This window comes from Engystomops pustulosus, chromosome 1 (assembly GCF_040894005.1).
Source record: "Engystomops pustulosus chromosome 1, aEngPut4.maternal, whole genome shotgun sequence".
In the NCBI taxonomy this organism is placed as follows: Eukaryota; Metazoa; Chordata; class Amphibia; order Anura; family Leptodactylidae; genus Engystomops; species Engystomops pustulosus.
The window spans coordinates 268,973,349-268,997,636 of NC_092411.1; the positions used below are offsets into that span (position 1 = coordinate 268,973,349).

Here is a 24,288-nt window from a genome sequence, read left to right on the forward strand (position 1 = left end):
GGAGCTGTAGAAATGCTCTTTCCATCATTCACATAGAAGTAAATTACTTGGCTGTGAATGCATACAGCCAGACCACTCTTTGGGGGTACAAAGTGGAAATTGTAATTTAATGATTAAAAGGATTGTCATATATAATTAACAACCAGTCAATTCATTCTATGGGGGTTCAAGGTTAAAATCATAAAGTAACCTTTGAAGGATCGTCTTATATCAAAAACCTCTTCTTATACACTTTACAATATTATCAGTATGAGGCAGGATAAGTACCTCATGTGGGGTGCGGATGTGAAGGAGACAACTTGCTGATTGGTTGGGGTCTGACTACTTGTAACCCTACAGATTACCAGGAATCCCCTGAATATATGAAGCAGCTGGTCACACATGTGGAGCTGTGGAAATGCTGCGTGGCATATGTTGGGCCTAGCAGAAGTGGTAATCTTGAGGATCCAACCTTCAACCATAAAATACCATAAAAAATTAATGTTTAATGTAGGATGTGATGTATCATCAACAACAATATTTGGAAACATCCTATATGAAATAGATCTATAATATCAAATGATAACTCCACTCACTTCCAAATAGAGATCTATCAGGCTCATTATAAAGTGTTAGAAACCTGCGGTTCACCAGAGGATTCACTGATGCTCTGGTGGGCCAGTCCGACACTGGCTATAACCTAGTACTGTACTCTACTTCACTGTCTCCGTCAATCCCATAGAAGGATATGATGTTGTTGTGCACCCACAACAAGTCAAAGCATTCATTTAGGGGTGCAAGGTGATCAATAGGGGTCCGAGTAGTCAGACACCCACTAATGAGCAGATCCTCACCTAACCTGTGCATAGAGGATACTTAGATCCAACCAGAATATCCTTTTAAAGGTTTTATCCTTTTAAGATACAATATTTTTCTGATGATAAGGCGCACCGGAGTATATGGCGCACCATCAATAAATGCCTGCTAAAACATCTAGTTTCATATATAAGGCGCACCGGATTATTAGGCGCACCTGATTATAAGGAAGAATGACCAGCAGGTGGCAGACCTGTGCACAGTTCATGGCAGCTGTTGTCTGTAAGTATGGGTCATATATAAGGCGCACTGGACTATAAGGCGCACCTTTGATTTCTGAGAAAATCAAAGGATTTTTTTTGTGCGCCTTATAGTCTGAAAAATACGGTAGTTGTCTCCCTGGTGTTGTGAGAGAAATTGTACCCAACAATATACGTTTCTTAAGATTACAGCTGCTGCTCAGGTGCTACAAGCAGACAATCCCTTTAAATCTTTTACTAGACAGCAATGTGCTAACAATAAATTACTTCCCATTTGGGGATATAAAGAGCCAGACAAGCGCAGGAAGATTCTTATACATGAATCAGTCATTTGTTAGTTGGAGTAAAACTCTTCGACAATAAGCCCAAACTCTTCCCGCAATGGAAAATGACGGCAATTTTACCGGGACACAGAAAGCATTGACTCTCATCTTCCTCTGTGCAGGAAAAATCTAAATAAAATCACAATTTTTTATCTAGACAAACATAATATTTTGTGATACCCCGAGGAAATTATCCAGTCCAATAGCAGGAAAATATTTTCTGCAGATTATTTGCATGTCCCCCGGTAGACCGCCACGTCAAATCTTATCTCTGCCTCCCCCCTACTATAAAATCAGAGTCTAATAGAGGTTATTAAAAGCAGCAGAAATGAATCCCCATAGAGCTTAACAACCCCAAAATATGTGTTTACAAATGGCGCTAACGCTTAATCCCAAGGAGTCTACCGGAGCCCAAAGTTACAGGAAGATATTTAAATGAGATGATTCTCAATGTGGATGTAAAATATCATCAGCATCTTCACAGCGCCTGAGTAATCCGGCGAATAGATTCTGCAAGCGGCCAAATCATTGGGAGTGCGTATCTTTTTTTGGCTGCTTCGCATCCGAGTTTTGCCAGCAAATAACATCTCCGTTATTTAATCCGAGGCGGCTCACATAAGGACATTAAATCAAAGCATATGCTAATACATTCTTCAATAAATATTTCGGCTCGTGACCAATTTTAATTGCATTTTTTTTATTTTGGGGCGATGCCGTGATAGTGAGATTATTGTCTTTCATTGCTAGGCTCGAAGTGATCCATCCTAATACAGTGGGATATACAGTAATATAAAGTGCTATGTTATTACAGAATTCTGGATAGATTGCACAGGACACCACCATTACTCTACTGAGCCTTAACATTGTTGTAGCGATGTTATCCCTGGTGGTCTAATAACAACTCTAGAGATTAGTTTACAGTAATATTCCATATTTTTTGTTGGCCTTTCATTGTTGGCTCGGAGTAATCTAACCTGATACAGTGGGATATATAGTAATATAAAATTAGAAGCCTGAATAGATTGCACAGAACATCACAATTGCCGTACTGAGCTTTAACATTGTTGTAGCGATGTTATCCCTGGTGGTCTCATAACATCTCTAGGGATTAGTTAACAGTAATATTCCATATTTTTTGTTGGCCTTTCATTGTTGGCTCGGAGTAATCTATCCTAATACAGTAATATAAAATTAGAAGCCTGGATAGATTATGCAGGACATCACCATTACCGTACTGAGCTTTAACATTGTTGTAGCAATGTTATCCCTGCTGGTCTGATTATGTCCTGGTGATATTTTCATAACTAGTGTACAGACGCAGAAGTGTAATTTGTCACCTCTGAGCTTCATTACAAAATCTGTATCAGCCCCCATCTATAATGCATTGTTTTTAGTACTGGTCCTTTGTACGGAGGAGAGAACTTGTAGAACCCCCTAAGGCTAGCTCCCCACAATATGTACCCAGTCGGGCAGTATATCTATGGTAAAGCCACTTCTAATGAAAATTTTGAGAAGCGTTTCTCCATTCCCAAGTATGGTATTAGAAATTTTCTGCATGTAAACTCTGATGGACAATTTGCTGCTAATTCACCCCAAGGCTCCAGGGCCTTGGTGAAACTTCTGTATCCTGTCTAGTTACTCCTCTGGACAGCAGTAGGCGGCCATACTATTCTGCTAGTCTTGGCCAGACTGTTAGATTCTGACAACAAGGAGCCTAGTAGCACAGATAGTAGTAGTTGGATCAGTACTGTGACGGCAGTCCTCCCTGCAATGGGTCTGAGTGAGAAACCAGTTCTGCCAGAGCCACCTCAGCCCTGGAGACTACATCATGAACCTCCAGCACTCCTGCCTCTGTGAGCGGGGGAGGATTAAGACTGCCATAGGCCCTGGGCTGTATGAATATTATAGCCCCTACAAGTCTGGAATCACCTCCTACATCTGGTACTAGAATCAGCTTCTGGGTAATGAAGGATGTGTCTCTTCTGCCTGCCTTCAAACTGTGAAGGACCTTCAAAGGTCCTGAAATGGTTCTTGTTTACATGTTTATTGAGCAGGAACAGATGTACAAGGATTTCATGGGTGAAAGTTCCTTCTTAGTATAACATTTGGTGGGTGGTTTGGGTGTCCATAGGCCCCCTAATAGGCTTGGGCCCTGGATACCCGCCCCAAACCAACTATATTATAATCCACTACTGTCTGTTAGCACTAGTGGTGCCATTCCTGCACATCACAACATTACAATCCAATGAAACTAAGGCCACGCCAGATCATAAGGGCCACATCTATTACCTAACTACAAGAATCAGATTGGGAGGACCAAGGAGTCTATTCAATACAGTTCATATACAAGAACCCTAATGATTGAATTGGGGACCATGTAATTCTTTATTTTCCCTGTAGGGGTGCTGTATTTAAAAAGAGCACTTACACAGCTGTATCATCAGTATAACTTTTTTTAGAAACAATTTAGTTTAAAAAAAACCCATATCTGGTTCCTCTTGACATACAAAAAAATGACCGTTCAGCCGATGAGTGATGACCGCCATTTCTTATGCGCCATGTTGGACCTGGAAGTAGTGGCGAAGAGAATCTGTTTAATACGATACAAAATCGGGGGATCAGTAAGGTAAGTATCACTGCTTTTAACCCATTTTTTTGGTCTCCTAGGGTCATACAAAGCGTATGGAAAGAGTTTGTGATAAATGATAATAGATTTCGCTCTTACAATGACATCACTGGATGCTCTTAATCACTTGCGGCTCTTGGAATGTTTAAGTTAAGTGTAGCTGAATGCTGGAACATGCAGAATCATCCCAGACCACATTAATGAGCCCCGCCTGGACCTGGGGAAGGCTGGACACGCACTGTATAAATCTTGGAGAGATTAGAGGATTTTCATATTTCATTCATAATGGAAGTCAAATAAAATCAAGAGATAAGAAGAAAGAAAACTGATATTCCCCAATCCAACATTGGATTAGCCTATCCAAGTAGTAAAGTGGCCATCAAATATTATGCAGCATTGTGTAGTATTTACCCTGAACACTTATAAAACCCTGCACTGATTTATTTTATACATCGGCATGTAGGATGGGACATTATAAAGAGGTAAAACCTTTAGGGTGAAATAGAAGCTTACTATAGCTCCTGTAGAATTTGTCTCAGCTTGTTCTCTTTCTCCCCTCTCCATAGACTTTTGCGTAATCTTAAAAATGAGTGAGTTCTGCAAGTATTTCTGAATGAAAATCAGCAGGTGGGAGGAGGGGAAGAGCCTGATAACAAGTCAATGAGACAATGAGACTGATGAGATTGAGTTTTTTTTAATTTATGCAAAGTTTATTGAAATGTTAGCATTCAAATAAAGGGAAAATCTGAAGATTTCCTCTACCCAACAACAAATGCTACAAATAGGGCTGGAGCCGGCACTGGGCATACCCGGGCAAGTGCCGGGGCCCAGAGTTACCAGGGGGGCCCACATGAGCCTTTACAAAATGACATTTTTGCCTGCTCTATTATCCACACTGCAATTGTTTGCTACTTCTGTATTCCTGGTTACCTGATTCTTGGTTTGTTCTGTGACTATTCTTTGGTGTATTTGACTCTTTACCATATATTCTATCTCAGTTGTGACCCAGACGGTTTACCACTGCTTATTGTGTTTATCTGTTTGTTTGCCTTGTGTCGTGCCTGCACTGTGGCGCAGGGTGGGATTGTCTTTGTGGTTGTCCTGAACCGCATAGGATACGCAGAGGCAAGTAGGCAAGGCTGTTGGGGCTGTCCATTCTGTTGTCCTTAAATCCAGTGTCCCCATTACAGCGGATTGAACTGGTTGAGTCACTGCAGTTTAGGTCCTAAGCAAATCTAATCTGCAGTAACCTGGTCTGGCCATTACACTATGAACAGCGCTGTCCACTTCCTTCTACATTCTCTGTTTATTAATGGACAACAGTAAATCTTTGGGCATCGGATTCCCTTCAGTCTGATATTGATGACCTGTTCTATAGATTCTTATCTGTCCAGATGTCTATAGATTACATGCAGATTATGATTGCAATGTTCCAGTGCAGATTAGATACAGATTAGATACTACACTGACTTCTTTATCAGATATTTTGTAATGTTCCATTACTAGGCTGTAATAAAAATTGTGATTTGCTTCTCAGCTCCTCTCCAGGCTTTACATCTTGAAGTAGTGCCAGTCGTTGGCAGAAACCAAGAAGTGAATTTGTCAGCGGTTATACAGCCAAGCAACGCCAACCTGTCCGTCTACTACTGGTGGATCGGAAATAACCCGCAGGTACCAGCTTCTACTTGTGTCGCAGTATTGTAACACAGATTGATCCTGAAGGTCATCGCTGGGAGACGCGTGCTGCATGTTCATTGAACAGTGACGGCTTTGTCTTGTAATGTAGAAAAAATAAAATAGTAAAAATAAATTCTGTTACAGTTTTAAAGTGAGGGGGGTTAATATTTTTGTAATTATTTGTCTTTTTTTGATTTTTATGCTTTATTTTTAGCCGTTCCTGACGTTGGACAGTTACCTCTTGACCAGGTTTGGCGAGGCCGGAGAGTTCCGGGTGACGGTACAGGTCGTATACTGGAACTCCATGTTACAAGACTCCAAAGTCGTCAGAGTGTTCAGTGAGAAGCCTTTATTATCATAATTATAGAAGTATTTTCCATCCTAGACGGTCAAATGGAGGGGGGGGGGGTAATCTTTGTGTGACATAAACCTGCAATTTAAACCTTTCTGGATATTATACTTTTTATTGAAGGAAATCAACCAAATATGATAAAGCAGAGGAGCTTTCTCATAGAAACTGATTAGCATAATTTTAATCAACTTATGAAGCTATTCTAATGAATTGCAGGCTGTTACACTGTGCAAGGAGCACTTCACTCCTCCCAATGTGAGAGATTACACTAGGACGGAGGAGAAAGTGCTGAGGGAACAAGGGGGAGGGAAGACAGTGTAACAGCCTGTGAAGCTACAACACAGAAGCACTCTGCTAATGCCCCCCAGAGCCTTTCTGACGCCTTAGCATAATTTTAAAAGTTGATTTTAGAAGAAAGGAGTACATACTGATTTGGCAAGCTCTGTGTAGCGCTGTCTAAACTGTGTGCCCTATATAAATAAAGGAATTATGGATGACAAATATAAGAGGATTACCACAGTCACGGTGCCTGGATCTATGAGTAATGTCCCTGGTTTATCAGGATGGATTTCCTTTGAATATACTGTATACAGGGAAATACTATTTTAAAATTATCAAAAAATCTGATTAAAAAACGTAGACATTTTCTGCTGGGCCATTCTAAGCCTGGGGTGGCAATATTTTTTCATCACATGACTACAGTAGGTTTAGTATTAGGGGATAAATCTACCGATGTCCTCCGAACAAGGACATTGAGATATGAAGTTAATTCTTGATGTGATGAAATATTAAACATTCTGTCATATATGAACATTCTATTACCATGGAAACCGTTTTTGCCATCCATATAACGTAGCCATGGTTACTAGTATTGTCATGTGTTCACAATATGTTTTCCTATGTGGATACTGCTTTTGTGTCCATAGATGGAGGCCACGTATATAAAAATGATGTATAGGATCAGGATGTTATGTATATTCTCCATTGTGATGACTGACCATGTGTGATAATATATCATCACAGTGATCCCTATTGTAGAATTATTCATATTGTATGTATAACATATAGAGGTCATGTCCCATTTTTAACAGGTCAGTACTTACCGATCGTGGAGAATGAAGAGTGAGACCTGTGCATCCGATGCCATTCACCATCCGCTTTAGCTAGAAAATATGTCATGTGGGTCCATTAAGCACTTGGATCTTACAAAATCTAATGGACTTCTATTATTTCAGGCCATAAACCTTTGTACTAGTGATGAGCAGAACAGAACCACAATGTTCTGGTCCCCTGGCGTCCCTGAACCTTCAGCTAGAAGTTTTGGATCACCCGGCTGTTTGATAGGCTGCTTAGCTGCCAATCAACCGGCTTTTTACACCCATCGCCAAAACACCCACCTATCACTGGTTTTGTCCTTATAAATACTAACAGCAAATTTAAAGTGTTAAAACCGTTATCAATATCAACAACGATCACAGGTGTTAGCAGAGCGTTCGCATTCGGCTTCAGGTACCAGAACCAAACTCTTGTAGAAGGTTCGGCTGAACTCGCCAAACCTGACTGGATCCGCTCATTCCTACTCTTGGGGTCTCGTAAGAAATGTGTAGCGTCTTATCGTACAATTCTTTGTTGTGTAGCCCTTCTAGAAAATTGATGACGATGAAGCCAAATGGTATTGTATCAGCTGTGATCGGAGAATTACTGTGTAGACACATCCCCCCCCCCCCCCAACTGGTAACACCCACTTGTCTAACTATAAGGAATAAGTAATAATAAGGAAATGCAAAACAAGTAAAAAGGTTGTACGAAGTTTGATTGTGAACAACTATCCACAGTATGGGGGGGTAACAATCTGATCAGTGGGGGGTCGATCTGATCTGCTGGGACCACCACTGATCACAAGAAGAATTGGAAATTTCATTTGGATATCTCTAGCACTCCTATCCACTGTGCTAGAGATGCCAGAGCGCAGTGCTCAGCAATTTCCACTGCTCCCACAGTATTGCTCTATGCTCTCCCTGCGACTCCATTAATCAGTGAGACCAGGATCCCCATTCTCTTAATCTCAGAGGGTCCAATCTCGTAATCCAACTGGAGCGGTCCCAGCAGTTGCACCCTACCAATCCGATCCTGGATAATGGATCACAATCAAACTTTTAATGCCCTTATCATAGAACGTTTTAGCCCATACCTGGGAACCAGGGCCAGATTAAAGGAGGGGCTCATGGGGCTCGAGCCACAGGGCCCCCACCACTTTCACTTTTTAAGGGGCCCCCACCAGTTTCGGACAGTCAGCGACTTAGCTCAGCTCTGTGTCTCTGTGCACAATGCGCAGTGGCCGGTGGCCGCCCGCAATGCACATAGGGGTATAGGATGACAGCTGTGTCAGTGAGACACAGCTGCCTTCGCTGGGGGAGATCGCCATTTTCTACAGGGGACTGGCAGCTATAATCTACAGGGGGCTGTCAGGCTATATACTACAGGGGGCTGTCAGGCTATATAGTACAGGGGGGCTGTCAAGCTATATACTACAGGGGGGCTGGCAGGCTATATACTACAGGGGGGCTGGCAGGCTACTAACCTCCAAAATCATTGTTGGAAGGGCCCCCACCAGTTTGCGCCCAGGGGCCCCCACCACCCTTAATCCGGCCCTGCTGGGAACGCTGCTAAAACACCCATTTTAATGCAAATCTGCCTATTTCCACCCTTTTTAAAAGTACCTGTAAAACCCCCCAGCTGATAAATTTACATTAGGTATCATCTATATGAAACTGACATACATCACAGACCTCGAGATCTCGATTTTTTTTGGTCTTCGTTGCCTTTGCTTCTCTCTGACCTGAATATTGTCTCATTATGTGAAGTGACTGATGGCTCCTCTGTATGTTATATCTTCCAGATGAATTCCAGGTCGTTCCTCTCACATTCAGCAAACACCTGGACACGTATAATCCCAACATCCCGGAGTGGAGGGAAGACATTGGACAAATAGTAACCCGACTCCTCGCAAAGGTATACAGGGAGATAGGCCGAGGCAATGACATGGTGTTATATCCGGTCCAGACCACTAGGCCTCATTTCCAGGTTTTGGCTCCGTGCTCTGGTCTTTCTGTAATAAATCTATTTTCGGCCTCTTATAATAGAGGAGCTTCCAGAATTCACTCAGTTGTCTGTAACCGTACGGGGAAAACCGTCAAGATAATAAGGTCAGAAGGAAAACACAATACACACAACTTTCGTATATACATTGTGCTGTATGTTCTTACCATCTCATAGATCACTGCTTGCTGTCAGTGAATGTTATAATGCTGCAGTTCCCTGTACAGTCAGAGCCGCTCCTTCAGACAGTAAAAGTTGGATCTCTCTGATATAAATGGCCTACGCTAAGGATCATAAATTCATTAGACTTCAGGACCAATATCAGGTACCAAAAACCTAGCAATAAGCCATCACATAAAAGAGGTGTTACTGAGGGCCGCCATTGCTTATAACCAGTGGGGGCTCCATAGGTCTGATCTCCTGCCTGATCTCTGACAATGGGGCAGATGTATCAAGTGCTGACCCTACATGCACTGCCCCTTGTCCTGGAGCCTCTACATATATCTATAGGTTCCGGCCCCTTGATATGTCTCCGGCACACTCTCCCAAAGTGGCGCAGAGGACTGAATAGTCCCAATTCCTGGCCCTGCGTCACTATGTCACTATTCAGTCCAATGGGGGAGATGTATCAATCTGTCTACTTCAGAAAACTGGAGTAATTTGCACCTGAAATGCCATCCGCCACATTTATTGAGGGTTTTAGACTATTTAAGGCAGTTTTCCAACTCGTCCATAACAGGGGCATGTGATCTATTTAAAAAAAAATGGGGCGTGGCTTATCAGGGAATAGCCCGTGCGCTGAAATTGCAGTCCATATTGTGGTCCAGCAAAGTAGAGAAAGTAATAGGAGGTGTAAAGTACAAGTTGCCGGTCTTATACTGCACCAGATGCAGGGATTATCCTGGCGCAGAAAAGAACTGCACTTGTCTAGAGACTGAAACAATATTACATCTTCCCCCAATGTGTTGTTGTGGGTTTTAAGTAGCAGCAGGACTGTGAAAAATGTGTTGTTGTGGGTTGTAAGTAGCAGCAGGACTGTGAAAAATGTATTTATAGAATCATTACTTCAAAGGCTCTTAGCTCTTGGCCTTGAACTTCTACACAGCCCCTTTGTTTTTAATAACAGTTGTAGCAGGCCCCTGGATAGATTCTACAGCTGTCACCCAGAGCGGAGGGGAGGAGCTTCTAAGAAGTTAATTGTGGAGAACAGGTAGCTCTTGAAAAATTCTTGATTTATTTACCCATGCAGCAACGTTTTCGGCACTATACCCACTGAGCCTTTCTCAAGCAGAAGAACCTTTTCATGCAGCACTTCCAGAGCTGCAGCCTTGGAGTAAATCAGATTTCACAGTCCTGCTGCTACTAACTGCACACATAAAGATATGAATACACAGATCTCCAGGGCTAATACCTAACACTTTCTTCAACTCAAAGCACTGAAACATTCCCTTTAAGTTTTATATTGACTCCATGGGGCAGATTTACTTACCCGGTCCATTCGCGATCCAGCGGCGTGTTCTCTGCGGTGGATTCGGGTCCGGACGGGATTTATTAAGGCGCTGAAGAGCATCGGAACGCACTCAAGTTCACCGGCCTATTCCTAGTGAAGGTAAGTGCAAGCTCCGCGACCCATTTTTTTAAAAAAATTCGGCGGTTTTTCCGAACCCGTCGGGTTTTCGTTCGGCCACGCCCGCCCGATTTCTGTTGCGTGCATGCCAGCGCCAGTGCACCACAATCCGATCGCGTGTGCCAAAATCCCGGGGCAATTCAGGGAAAATCGGCGCAAATCAGAAATATTCGGGTAACACGTCGGGAAAACGCGAATCGGCCCCTTAGTAAATGACCCCCAATGTTCGGCTGTGGAGACATCGCTATTAATTAAATCCTTTAGTCCGAATGAGCTTTTTTTTTAATTTTCAGTAATATAAACTAATCATATGGCAGCATAGAGAGGACTAATATCCATCCCAATCCTCAGATCTCAGATTTCCTGGCTTTCATATTCTTTCCAGGGGGCTGGATTGCATATTGACAGATGATGAGGAAGTTTCATTATGTGAGACTTTATTATTTGGTTTTGTGCCCCAGACTACAAAAACAACACAGCGACACGATTGATATGCAGATTTTGGAGCCTTGGCAGATCCGCGCCACAAAACTGGCTGGACTAATGTTTATTTGGAAATTTGATTAAAAAATGTGCGATTCTTCTCTCCAAAATGTGAGTTCCAGGTCGTGTTCTATTATTGTCAGAAGATATACAGAGCGAGATCCAGGCCAGAGCTCTGATCTCCGCCGCAGGAGGGATCCTGGAGACTGTACATCATTGTGCTCCACATTTTGGCTTTGCTGAGATTTTGGGTTCGCTTAGGCAGATGTCTGATTAAAAGTCAATTTATGGTCCTTATATATTTGGATTGTGATTTTATTGCTTTTCATTTTTCTACAATTTAAGGCTTTTGGCCACAGAAGTGGAAGTTGGCTCCACATATAGAGAGGATCAGTGTCTCCTGTGTTATTCTGCATGGTGTCTACCAGGATGGCCCACAATATGATCCGCTAGTGAGCGCTGGCTATAACACAGATATCATATCCTATTTTTGAAACAATACTTTGGCAGATCGGCCAACCACCTCATGTGGGTGATGTTCTCCCAACTCTTACCCAATGGGAGATATTAAGAGAAAGAAGGATCGGAAAATTGGATCTCAACATGCCAGAGGAGTCCTTCAGTGGCTTAAAGGGGTTGTCCACATTTAGCAAATAATTGATATGTTTTGTGTAAGGAAAAGTTATACAATTTTCCAATATACTTTCTGTATCCATTCTTTGCGGTTTTCTACATCTCTGCTTGCTGTCATTCTATAGAAACTTCTATGTTTACTTCCAGTCGATTAGAGGTCTGTCCATGGTCATGTGATGTCACATAGATGCCCAAACAGTATCACAGAGAGTAATCAGAGGCATGTAATACTAATGGCTCATGCACCTGTGTGACATCACATCACCATGGACAGATTTCTATCCACTGGAAGTCATCATAGAAGCTTTCTATAGAATGACAGCAAGCAGAGATCTAGAAAACTATGTGGAATTGATACAGGAAGTATATTGGAAAATTGTAGAACTTTTCATTACACAAACCATATGAATTACCATATATACTCAAGTATAAGCCTAGTTTTTCAGCACAAAAAAAATGTGCTGAAAACCCAAACTCGGCTCATACTCGAGTACAAAAAATATAGGTTTTACCAGGTTTTTGTGGTAAAATTAGGGGACTCGCCTTATACTTGGGTCGGCTTAAACTCGAGTATATACGGCATATCAGTATATATGCTGTAAGTGGACGACCCCTTTAATGCCGCTTTCTCATTCAGGACAAGTGCATGCACAGCAAAGGTTATTGTTAATGTGTATGCATGGACATATACAAGACATACTTAAAGTCCAGAAGAAGACAACCTCATTTGCAGGTGTTTTTTGAGACACTTCATTAGGGTCTAATAATTATTAGACGATTACAAAAATCCTGTTGAACCTAAATAATAATATATCATATTTCCGACCCATGACATGGGTGCCATGTGTTCTGTACACACTGAATCAAGGGTGGACCCACAACAAATTTTTGAGTTCTTCTTAGTTCCCTTAGATCCCTTCTGTAAAATGCCCACCTGCTTTGGTATCTGAGATGCCCTCAGCTTGGCCTTGGATGGATCTTCTGAGAGCAAAGGGAACGTGACTTGAAAGTGGGGAAAATTCACCAAAAAGATTAGAAGTTGACTGTCCTTTCAACAATCCTTGCATTAATCAAAAGAACAAGTGAATATCAGAAATGATGTCATATTTACAGTACTTATCAGAGGAAAGTCTTTCTTCCTCCGCTACTTGGCTCCTTTCATTATCCTTCGACCCCGCGAAAAACTGACTTTCACTCTGAAATCTCTGCTGAATTCTGTCTACTTAGTAGGAGCTAAGAGACCAGGCCGATTACACTGAGGTTTATGGAGAGGGAAGGGGCAGTTAGTGGTGAACTTACGGACTTCAGCCAGAAGTTCTGGTGGAGCACTTGGTTAACCCGACCCTATTCCGTGCTGCCACCAATCATGGGTGTTAGCACTTTAAATGCCGTCGATGATGCCACAGGGAGCAAAGATCCTTAGGAAAATGGCAGGGCACGCCCGTGTGGGTGTTTATTTGGGTTCTGCACCCAGATCTGAACTCGAAACCAAACTTTCAGGTTTGCGTTTCCGAACCCCAACTTGAACTGTTCAGCTCATCCCAAGTCTTTTTCCAAGAGCAAAGGAAACAAAGGATTCGAGATGGAATTTGATGGAAAATATTAGTATTATTGTGTGCACCCATTAGTATACTGATTTATGCTATATATCTTGTCTCCAAAATATGGAAAAATAACCCATAAGTTTTATATATTTGCAGGAAACAAATATCCCTGAGCAAACGCTGGTGACGGTGGTGAAACCCGGATTACCGACCTCCGCTGACCTATACCTACTACCACCTGCAAATCAGCCGAAGAGGAAAAGGAGCGTTCCCGCTGACAAGGTACAGTCCTGGAGACTTCTACTGTCTACAACAGCAGACCTTAGGGGAATATCATAATTTCTTATATGAACACTTTTACGACAAATCTCCTGGGCTGTAAATTTAACTTTGTCTCTTTCTATGCTGCCAAAAGCCTAAAATCACCAGAGAGCAAATAGGAATCAGCGTTCTACTACATATTCGTGTTTTTCGTGTATCAAGAGGCGAACAGGAGGGAAAGATAGTAAATAGGACACGGGAATTGAATTGTCCGCCATAAAGAAGGCAAGACATGTAGTACGGGAATGTTATGTTAGGATAGTAAAAGGGACGTCAAACGTTGTGACTTTAAATGAGCCCAGGGCCAGCGCTAGCACTGGGTATACCTGGGCAAGTTTCCGGGGGCCCAGGGCTGTTGGGGGGCCTACATAAGGCTGTTTTAGTTTCTGGACTTTTAATGCCGCTACGGGTTCACTGAAAAGGGGCCCACTGAGGAGCTGTCACCCAGGGGCCTACTGAAACCTGGAGTGCTGTATGGGTGAAGATTAAGTCTAAAAGGTTTGGTTCTTATGGATGATGGCAACCTTAAATGGAATCTATCAGGGGGGTTTGAGACACTAAACCACCGACAGGTCCTTATGGATTAGTGTCTCAAATCACCCTGAATCACCTCTGATCAGGGCTAACACCCTGGCTTCACTGTGCATGGGCCGCCCAGTGTGCGGAAGATGAAGCAAAGATGTACTACGATGACTTCATTGATGCCACAAGCAGGTCCTGGGAGTACCAGAGATTGATTTGTTTTGGCTCAAGTATATATTTTTTTTTAACACAGCAATGGTCCATAAGAAGCTGTGGCCGGTTTAGTTTCCCAGATCCTCCTGACAGGTTCCCTTTAATAACCAAATACTGTGATACAAATTCAAAATACTGTTAATATTTGCTTGGGAGTATTTTGGGCGCTTGGTTGTATATTTTCCTTCATTTTGTTTGGGAAGCGTCAGAGGACATAGTCCATTCCAGGATCGCCATGTTTTTGTAGAAATCCAGCACTTTTCCTCAGATTAAAGGGGTTATTCATGTCATGGGTCTGTTGTATGCACATAGTAACAGCTATAAGTTACTGCAGTGGGGATTCAATTCAAATGACCCTGGAACCAGCAATTTCCATCCCTCCCAAGTGTGGCCATAGCAGGAGGACATAAGTCGTGTGGTGGCTGAGCTCCTCCTTACATCACTATGTAAGCTCATAGTAAGACCTCCCACAATTTCAACTTATCCTATGTTGGACTGGCCCACCAGAAGCCACACATTGGGGCACATTTACTAAGGGTCCACGGACCACGATTCCATCGGATTTTCCCGAATATTTCCGCTTTGCGCTGAATTGCCCAAAGTTTTTGGCATGCGCGATCGGATTGTGGCACATCTGCGCCGGCTTGCACGCGACAGAAATCGGGGGGCGTGGCCAACAGACAACCTGACAGATTCGGACAAACTGCGGAATTTAAAAAACTAAATGTGTTGCAAGATCACGCACTTACATACACCAGGAAGAAGAAGGTGATTGCCAGCGGACCTCAGCGCGGAAGTGACACCTGCAGGAAATTGGACGCACGATCTTTGTGAATCGCGCCGGACTCGAATCCTCGTCGGACAATGCACCGCGGGATTGCGACAGGACCGGGTAAGTAAATGTGCCCCATTGACACATGGTATACTTGACCCTATGGATAGAGCTGGACTCAGAAGACACCCAAATTTTGTTTTCACTCTTCCAATCTACATTTTACGTATCCCTTGGCGTATCCTATAGCGGACAGATAAATGTAATGGTGACACGAGCCATTTATCCTACGATTAATCCGTGCACGCGGCGCCCCCCTCATTTGTAGACTGTACCGGTTCCAATCTTTTGTTGCTGAAGGCTTGTTGTCGATAGCGGGATGAATATATATTTTTTTTCCGATCCCAGTGTAATTATATTTTGATTGTATAACTATGCCGCCAAAATAATTTGCTTCGCTAAAAGCATTAATAATTCAGAGCCGCCGCGATATTGTTTCAGGTAATCATTTCCTTATCTGCAGAGAGATGAATGGATGTATTAGCGCTTCCCCCCTCCCCTCATTCCTCTGATCTTTATTTCCATTGTCTGACTGTAAATTTAATTAAAGATGTTAAATAATTAAGCAGGAATTTTTTTTCATAAATATTTATATACAATCATCAATCAACTTCGGAATGAAGAATAAAATACATTTGTAATTTTCTTGCTGTTCTTATTAACGTTTTATTTTTTTTAATTTTGTATTTTTTTTTTTTTTTTTACAATGCCGTATAAGTTGAAAGGGTAAACATAGAAAATCTAGAAATAAATTAATTAAAATGGGGGATAATTGATTTTTTTTTTTTCAGTTTCAAATGATAGGAATTTGAGTTTCGTGTTTGCTCAAAGGTTGAGTCAAAGGGCGACATTTTTATCAAGGACTGAAATAATTAAAATTCATTGTGAACTTTCAAGAAACGTGATTCCTGTCCCCTGCCCATGCACTACCCATAAGAAACTGGTGCAATTTAAGATGCTCTTCTACGCAGGATCGGATCTTTGCATAGAAATGCTGGTGGTGCAACCACAGTCTTCCGGGGGTGCAGGGATTATATCATACATTGGTGATAAATAGTGTATGATAAATCCCCCATGTGTGTGCCAGTACTTGATGTTGGCCCAGGCCAGGGGCGTAACTACACTGGTAGCAGCCATAGCGGCTGCTATGGGGCCCGCAGTGTCAGGGGGCCTGGCATCTGACCTGAGACTAAAGAATGGAGGATGTGCACTATTATATACCGTATATTCCGGCGTATAAGACGACTTTTGAAGACAGAAAAATCTTGTCTTCTCTGGGGTCGTCTTATACGCCGGTAATCCCGACCGCCCGCCGTGTATTCTAGCACCGATCGCGGGTATTTTCACAGCAATGGCTGGCGGCAAAGCTGCCGGCAGCCTCAAAAAGATAGCGGCGCATGGGCGCCGCCATCTTACCTGGGATCGCCGCTCCCAGTGGCGTCATCGGGGGCGGCGATCCGTCTCCATGGTAGCCTCGGGTCTTCCGAAGACCCGAGGCTATTTCGTTTTAACCCCTTCATTACAATGTGCTGATAGCACATAGTAATGAATGAGGAGGAAAATCCCCATATACTGCCATACTGTAGTATGGCAGTATATGATAGGATCGATCAGACAACCTAGGGTTAAAGTACCCTAGGGAATCTGAAAACTAGTATAAATAAAAATAAAAAAAAGTAAAAAAAAAAAAATTATAATAAAAAAACCTAAAATTTCAAATCACCCCCCTTTCCCTAGAACTGACATAAATATAATTAAACAGTAAAAATCATAAACACATCAGGTATCGACGCGTCCGAAAATGCCCGATCTATCAAAATATGATAACGGTTTTTCAATGTGTTTAACCCCGTAACGGAAAATAGCGCCCAAAGTCGAAAATGGCACTTTTTTGCCATTTTGAAAAATATAAAAAGTGAATATCTATAAAAAGTGATCAAAAGGTCGTACAGTCCTAACAATGATATCATTGAAAATATTATCAAATTTCGGAAAAAATGACACCACCCACAGCTCCGTACACCAAAGTATAAAAAAAGTTATTAGCGCCAGAAGTTGGCATAATCAAAAAAATTATTTTTGTACAGGAGGTTTTCATTTTTGTAAATGTATGAAAACATTATAAAACCTATACAAATTTGGTATCCCCTTAATCGTACCGACCGAAAGAATAAAGTAGACCTGTCATTTGGGGTGCTCAGTGAAAGACGTAATATCTAAGCCCACAAGAAAATGGCGCAAATGCGTTTTTTCACCATTTTCACTGCATTTGGATTTTTTTTCCCGCTTCTGAGTACACGGCATGGAATATTTAATAAAATAAAAATTTAAGGTACAGTATGGTAACATTTACAGTAAAATGGACGATGCTAATGTTGTTGTTGTATGCCTTATGTTTATGAGCGACAATTTTCCTGCTATATACCTGCATGTCATAAGAATTTACATTAAAAAAAGGACCATGTTAAATTCAAATCTGTTTTTTTAAAATTTTTACCGGTGTTTTGTATGCGTTGGAAAAGGGGTAGTCTTATACGGCGAATATATCTTAAACTCTGTATTTTAAACAGGAAAGTAGGGGGGTCGTCTTATACACCAGGTCGTCTTATACGCCGGAATATACAGTACATATTATTCTGCACATTATGCAGCATAATATGTATATAACATAAATGTGATGTGTATATGGTGTATGGTGTGTATATATATAATGTGTGTGTACATCTGCTTTAAGTTTGTATACGGGCCTGTATGTGTGTATATGCTTTCTATGTGTGTATAAATGTGTGAATGTAAATCGCATGTGTGATTATCAAATATGTATATTTTTTTAAGTAGGGAGGGGGGCCATGTTCAAAAGCTTTCTATAGGTCCTTGCCTCTCCTAGTTACACCCCTGGCCCCGGGCCCCTTGGGCTGCACCAGATATATCAAGAAGCTCCGGTGCCTGACACATTTCGGCGACAGGTTCTGTCTTCTGTTGCCTACGCTTAGATCTGGTACACGCTATAGATAGTGCGCAAGCCCCCAGCGGCGGTCCACTGTACAGCCCGGCACCGCCCCCTTCCCCGCCCCAAGTGGTGCAGAGGGGGAATTAGTCGTATTTCTGACTCCAGGACTTTCGACTTAGTCACGGCTTTTATGCTGGTTTTCAGGTTTTTATTTCCAAACTTTGGGTGCTTAGCTGCGCAGAGGGGGATTTTTATGTATGTCTCTATATTATTTCATTATTATTATTTTAATTTCCTTTTAAGCAATTTTACATGTTATAGGTCACAGAAATGAATGGATGTTATCCCAGGACTTGACATCCATATCTTTCTTTCTTTTAGAGGACATCCGTGATAAAACAGGCCTTGAATGCACATAACATCACCTTCTTCCTCAGAGGCGGATTTTGGGTTTTAGTAACGTTAAGTGATTCTGAATCAGGTAACTCTTACACATAAGTCTATGCGTCTATATTTTCTTTATTCATTTTTCTATTTTATTGCAGTGATTGAGACAATGTTGGCCTCTTATTCTGGATCAACACTGAGAACTTCTACAATGTCCCCATCTATTACAATATCAATATTTAAAGGAAATCACAATCCATCCTGATAAACCAGGGACACTTACTAATTGATCCAGGACCCGTGACTGTGGTGATCTTATTATATTTGTTGTCCATGACCTTCTTCCTTCTAATATGAACTTATCAAAATATGCCAATGAGCAATAAGGGCTCTGCGGGGTGTTACTAGAGCCTCTTCTTGATGTAGCTTCACAGGCCGTTACACTGTGCAGGAGCACTGTGTAAGATTACAACAGAATGTGGGGGAAGTCTATGTGTGGTAGGAAGAGACAGTGTAACAGCCTGTGAAGCTACAGCATGCCAAAAGGTCTTATAGCTCAATAGCATGATTTTAAAAGTTGATTTTAGAAGGCAGGAGGCCATGGATAACAAATATAGGAATATTTCCACAGTCACGGTGCCTGGATCTATGATGGATTTTGATGGTAGATTTCCTTTAACATCTCATTCGATGTCAGGGAATTGGAACTTCCAATTTCCTTTGTCTTGCGATCTGTAGAAATTACCAAATTACTTGCCTACATTATATCTCATCCCTCATCTAATGACCGATGTTTCCGGTAATCTGTATGATGGCTCCCAGTCTGCTACAGCTTTGCTCCTAAACACTTGACTGGAAACAGAGCTGCAGTACTCCAGGACCACCACAATACAGTGGATGGCGCCAGAGTAGGTGATCAATGAAAGTTTCAAGGATTACCCTCCAATTTTTCAAGCTGATGCTGATGAACTATCCTGAGCATTGATCATTAGTATCAAGGTTGCCTCCTAACAGCGCCCTATTATGTGTCATTGTACTGCGATACCTTGGTGCTCAGTATCTTTAACAATGTGCTCTTCCCTGCAGAGTCGCGGACCATTGGAGGAGCAGGAGGGTATTGGGCTATAGTCATTATCTTCGCCATCTGTCTCGTAGCGGTCGGAGCTTTCATCCTCTATAAATTCAAGAGGCAAGTTACATCCATCTTGTGTATCACGGAATTATCGGGAAATCTTAGAAGGATCGGCTTGAGTCCATTAGAAATGGAAAGGAGATGTTAAAGGAGATGTCCGGCTCAGGCGCTGGCGTGTCTCCTGCTAATTATTTCCAAGAATCCTGGAGCATGTTTTCTTATTGTTATTACTTTTAGACATAAATGAATGAATTGGCAACTAGGTGTTGTCATTTCAACTGTCAAAGGGGTGTGTCTCTTTACCGCGTATTGTCAACTCTGATTGGATAGTGTCAGACGCACCCGCAACAAGTAACATTTATTTGTCAAATGAGGATGGATACAACGTAGAATGATGAGAAAAGATGCTCCAGAATTGTACAAAAAGTACAAAAATATTATCCAATGGAAACCATTAGCCATATGTCTCCCTGGACTGCGTAGAAGCGGCAGATATTAATCCAAGCAACTCGTTACCTTTTCCTCATTAATGGTTTCCTGTGAATACTCAAGTCTGTGACAATTACTTAGAAAGTAGAAGATCTAGAAGTTCTTTCAATGTTCTACATTATGGAGAGCGTAGGCCCATACGTAACTCCGTAGGGGGTCAGTACTGGACTCCACCGGTTTGATTCCAATTCTTTAATGTTGTTTCTATGTGTGACACAGGAAAATGCCAGGCAGGAATGTCTATGCTCAGATGCACAACGAGAAGGAGCAGGAGATGACCAGTCCTGTGAATCACAGCGAGGACACACAAAATATTATCCAGGGAGAAGAGTTCATTGATGATGACATGGACACACAAACACTAGGACATGCCAGAGGTAATGGACAACTGGTAGTAAGATGTACCGGGGAGCATCATCCCATCTTAAGGTGACCTTAAAGATACAGGTCTGAACTTAAGTGAGACTTGATCTAAGATCTTTTCAGGGGTGAGCTCCATCGTTCTCCTTCCTTAGAGAACCGTGCCGAATTTTGCTCTACATGAGAAACCCATATTGTCTCAGTTGTTTAATGTGATCTTAACCCAGACTTATACTTTTACACATGCCTAGAGATGCTGTAGTAGGAGTAGTGAGAGTAACTGAGGATTTTCATAAATGATAAATGGGTGTGAGTGGCTGTAATTTCCCACAGTGGCCACTAGTGGAGAATTGCAGCGGGGCAGAAACATCCCATGCCACCCCAGTGCACGCCCGCACCCCTTTCACACCACTCCATGACCACTTGGCTCAGAGGAGGCTTAAACGTTGGAAATTCCTGGCCGTATTTTGGGAATTGCACATATACCAGGGCTTGTACGAACTCGTACAATAAAACTGTTATATTTTTTATTCAGTGCACTAAAAAAAAAAAGAAAGAAAAAACTATTAATTACAATTTTTGGCATCTCGCTTTCAAATACGGAATCCAAATCAAAAATCCAAATATACCCCACCTCAAAATGTCACCAATAAAAAATGTCAGCTTAGCCTGCAAAAAGTAAGCCCTCAGATACAGATTTACTTATAACTAAACAATAGGGATGTGCGTACCCAAACCGCAATTTCCAGGTCCCCAAACCTGAAACCAGATTCAGCCGTCTTTCCCCGCCCCACCGCCGCTTTCCTAAGGATCATTGTTCTTCATTGCTATATTCAAGTTGATCATATAGTGAGATTTTTAAAGTCTTGTGAGCCATAAGATCACATAGTCATTGCCCAATGTCCTCAAGGTTCTTCTGTTGCCCTATCTGATGCTATGAGTGTTTTATGCTCACTGGGGGTCATTTATCATTTACAGTTTTTTCTTTCTTTATTAGTTTTATTGTTTTTTTTTATTTCTGGTATTTTTGTCATGTGTTACTTAGCAAACATAAGATAAGGGTATTGAAATTGATAATTGTTCACAATGTTTTGTTACAAATCTGATTAAAGCAGGTGTCCGATTTAGCAAAAATAGGGGGGGGTGATGGGGGAGGCGTGGGTGCACAAAAAAAATAAAGGGGCCGAGGTGCCCCTATAAACAAACAGATCCCGGAGGATATTGGGAGCATTGGATGAGGTAAATACACTTTTATTTTTGGTGTAGCCTCTTCCCCTGGCTAATTTTGCTCAGAACACCCTTTAAATTTATGTAATTTGCTAAATCTGTCTAAAATTGTCTTAAAATTTTCCAGCCTGAAACAAAAAAATGACTAATTCAGAGAAACTGCTGCCAAAAAATTGCATGGATCAATCAGTCCATACAAACAACTAAAATTTTTGGCTTTTGCGCAGATTACTTGATAGATGACCCCCACTGTGCTTGTGTTCGCTTGTTCGCGTTATGTCATCTTGGAGGCCGCTCTTAATAATCTCTTTCTATAATTGTTATTGTGACACTCGAGATTTATAGACTTCTTGTTACGAATTGCAAATAGTAAGAGGCCAACAAAAATGTATCGGTGACTCCAGCGAAATATTTTTTATGCTTTGCACATCTTTGACATAACCATCAGTTCAAGGCTTGATTTTATTTGCTTGTAAAGGACCACTAAAAAAAAGTTTTTTTTAAAAAAAAATCAACATGCTATATATCAAGAAATATACAAAAATAAAAAATAACATAGCGAAAAATTGTAATTGTGTTACCCATTATGCACAAAATATTTTAAGCGTACCTATCATTTTACTTTTGCATAACTCAGAAGCACCTCCGTCCGTATGGTGAGAATTACCTCCGCCTCAATTATCAAAAATGTATCAAGTGTGAAACAGGAAATAGAAGCCCGAGATGAAGGAAGGGAGGAGCTTGCGGTGGCCGACCAATGTGTGGAGCTTGCAGACCACTGGCAGTGGGTCGTGTGCCGTTGCTTGCGGCCGGGCTGGCATTGGCAGGTGTGAATGTCCGTAGGAAGTGACTTCCCGGGCCGCAAAGGTGGAAATGAATAGGACCTACCCTATCGTTTGCGGTGGGGGCAGTCGGCACACTCCTGGCCGCACACTGCACGTTGATCATACCCAATAGAAGGCTAAAGTATGACGAGTTAGCCGCAGCTTGTGCAGCTAGCTCACGACCGTGCATGGCGCCTGGAAACTAGCCTCAAAAACAGCAGCGAGCTCATGGCCCCTACAGAGATCTATCGTGCTGGTGCATGATGCCCTATCATATGACTCAAACCCACCCCGGTGCCCACCGGATCTATCAGATTTATCTGATGGCATGAGATTAATTGCTGGATGTATCTAGACCTGTCGTACAACTGCACTGTAGCCTGAGCCTCAATCTGCATGGCCGGGCACTGACCCCTCCCTGTCTGACCGCAAAGAGGTCGGGCACTGTGGCTAAATCAAGGCTTAAACCTTAGCTTGTGATGCATCCCTCCTAACCCCCCGTTGCATGGTGAGAACAGTGGGTTTTACGACATGGTGACTGAGCCATGCGCCGGCACAGCAAGGGGTGGAGCAGGTCCTATTCCTGCCCATTTTTGCATTGCGGCTGCTCAGTTTACTGTGGAGATACTAGATACTAGATGCTGGATAATTACAACAATTACAACAAATTTTGGACCCATAGCAGATATATGGGTCCAAAATTTGTTGTAATTATCCCAAAATGCCATCACATTTTCACAATGTTAAAAGCGGCGAGACATAAAAAACCACATCAACAAGTGGGGGTTCTTCAGTGTGATGGTGGAACTAATATGCTCCAATTAAATTTAAAAAACATCTTCAGCTGAGGAATTAGGACTTTTTTTTAGTAATGATCGGTACGCTTAAAGATTATTTTGAGGAAAACATCTTCTACTCAGTCGCCTTAGTGGCCCTTTATGTCACTGAGCATCCATCCATTGAGCATCCATCAAGAAGCTCTCACTCATCCTCTGCTTCATTTTCCCATATACTTTATTTTTGCTTGTTTGTTTGTTTTTTTACGGCCCAACCTTGGGATTCCTCCACACCATTGCCTTGCAGTGACACTTTCTGGGAGAGGAGGATTCTTGAGCAGCTACAAGGTCCCTTTATTGTCGGTGCCTGCCAGTGTTCAATCGCAGGTCAGTGGCATGCTAGGTGGATGTCTACTCCCAACCCTTTGTCCCACAAGATTATTTGTACTCTTAAAGTGAAACTCTGTCTTATAACATTGTTTTACTTTAGTCCATGAAGATTTAATGATGTTTTTTTTATCTTGTATTGATCTTGAGTACCACATTCGAGGTCTCTAGTGAGTATTCTGCTGGTTGGTAGGCGCTCCTCGAGGGAGGTACTAGAGCTTGTGAGACAACTCCCCGAGGTGCCGTGTGCCAAAAAATCACCTGATACTTATATATTGGCCCCACTAGAAGGAAAACCTACCTTAAACTCTGCAACATGCTGTTGATTCCCAACTGGTACGCTCCTTCCAATGGACCCATTCTGGACATACACAATAAAGAAGAAGCAGTATTCCCCAACATTTTTTTGCCCCAAGGACTACTAATGGTCTAGTAATTTGGTAAAAGGA

General features: G+C 42.0%; 1 protein-coding gene across 4 annotated transcripts in view; it reads left to right on the plus strand.

The window, feature by feature from the left end:
* SORCS2 (sortilin related VPS10 domain containing receptor 2) overlaps positions 1–24,288 on the plus strand; it is a 661,827-nt gene that overhangs the window by 635,872 nt on the left and 1,667 nt on the right. For 2 of the 4 annotated variants that reach the window (XM_072126131.1, XM_072126132.1), the window contains exons 20-27: positions 5,542–5,675; positions 5,896–6,019; positions 8,933–9,045; positions 13,576–13,701; positions 18,639–18,738; positions 19,731–19,833; positions 20,485–20,642; positions 23,760–23,839. In XM_072126131.1, coding sequence (XP_071982232.1) covers positions 5,542–5,675; positions 5,896–6,019; positions 8,933–9,045; positions 13,576–13,701; positions 18,639–18,738; positions 19,731–19,833; positions 20,485–20,642; positions 23,760–23,839 — 938 coding nt within the window. The remainder of the gene's footprint in view (positions 1–5,541; positions 5,676–5,895; positions 6,020–8,932; positions 9,046–13,575; positions 13,702–18,638; positions 18,739–19,730; positions 19,834–20,484; positions 20,643–23,759; positions 23,840–24,288) is intronic. The other 2 variants (XM_072126133.1, XM_072126134.1) reach the window with 1 other exon arrangement.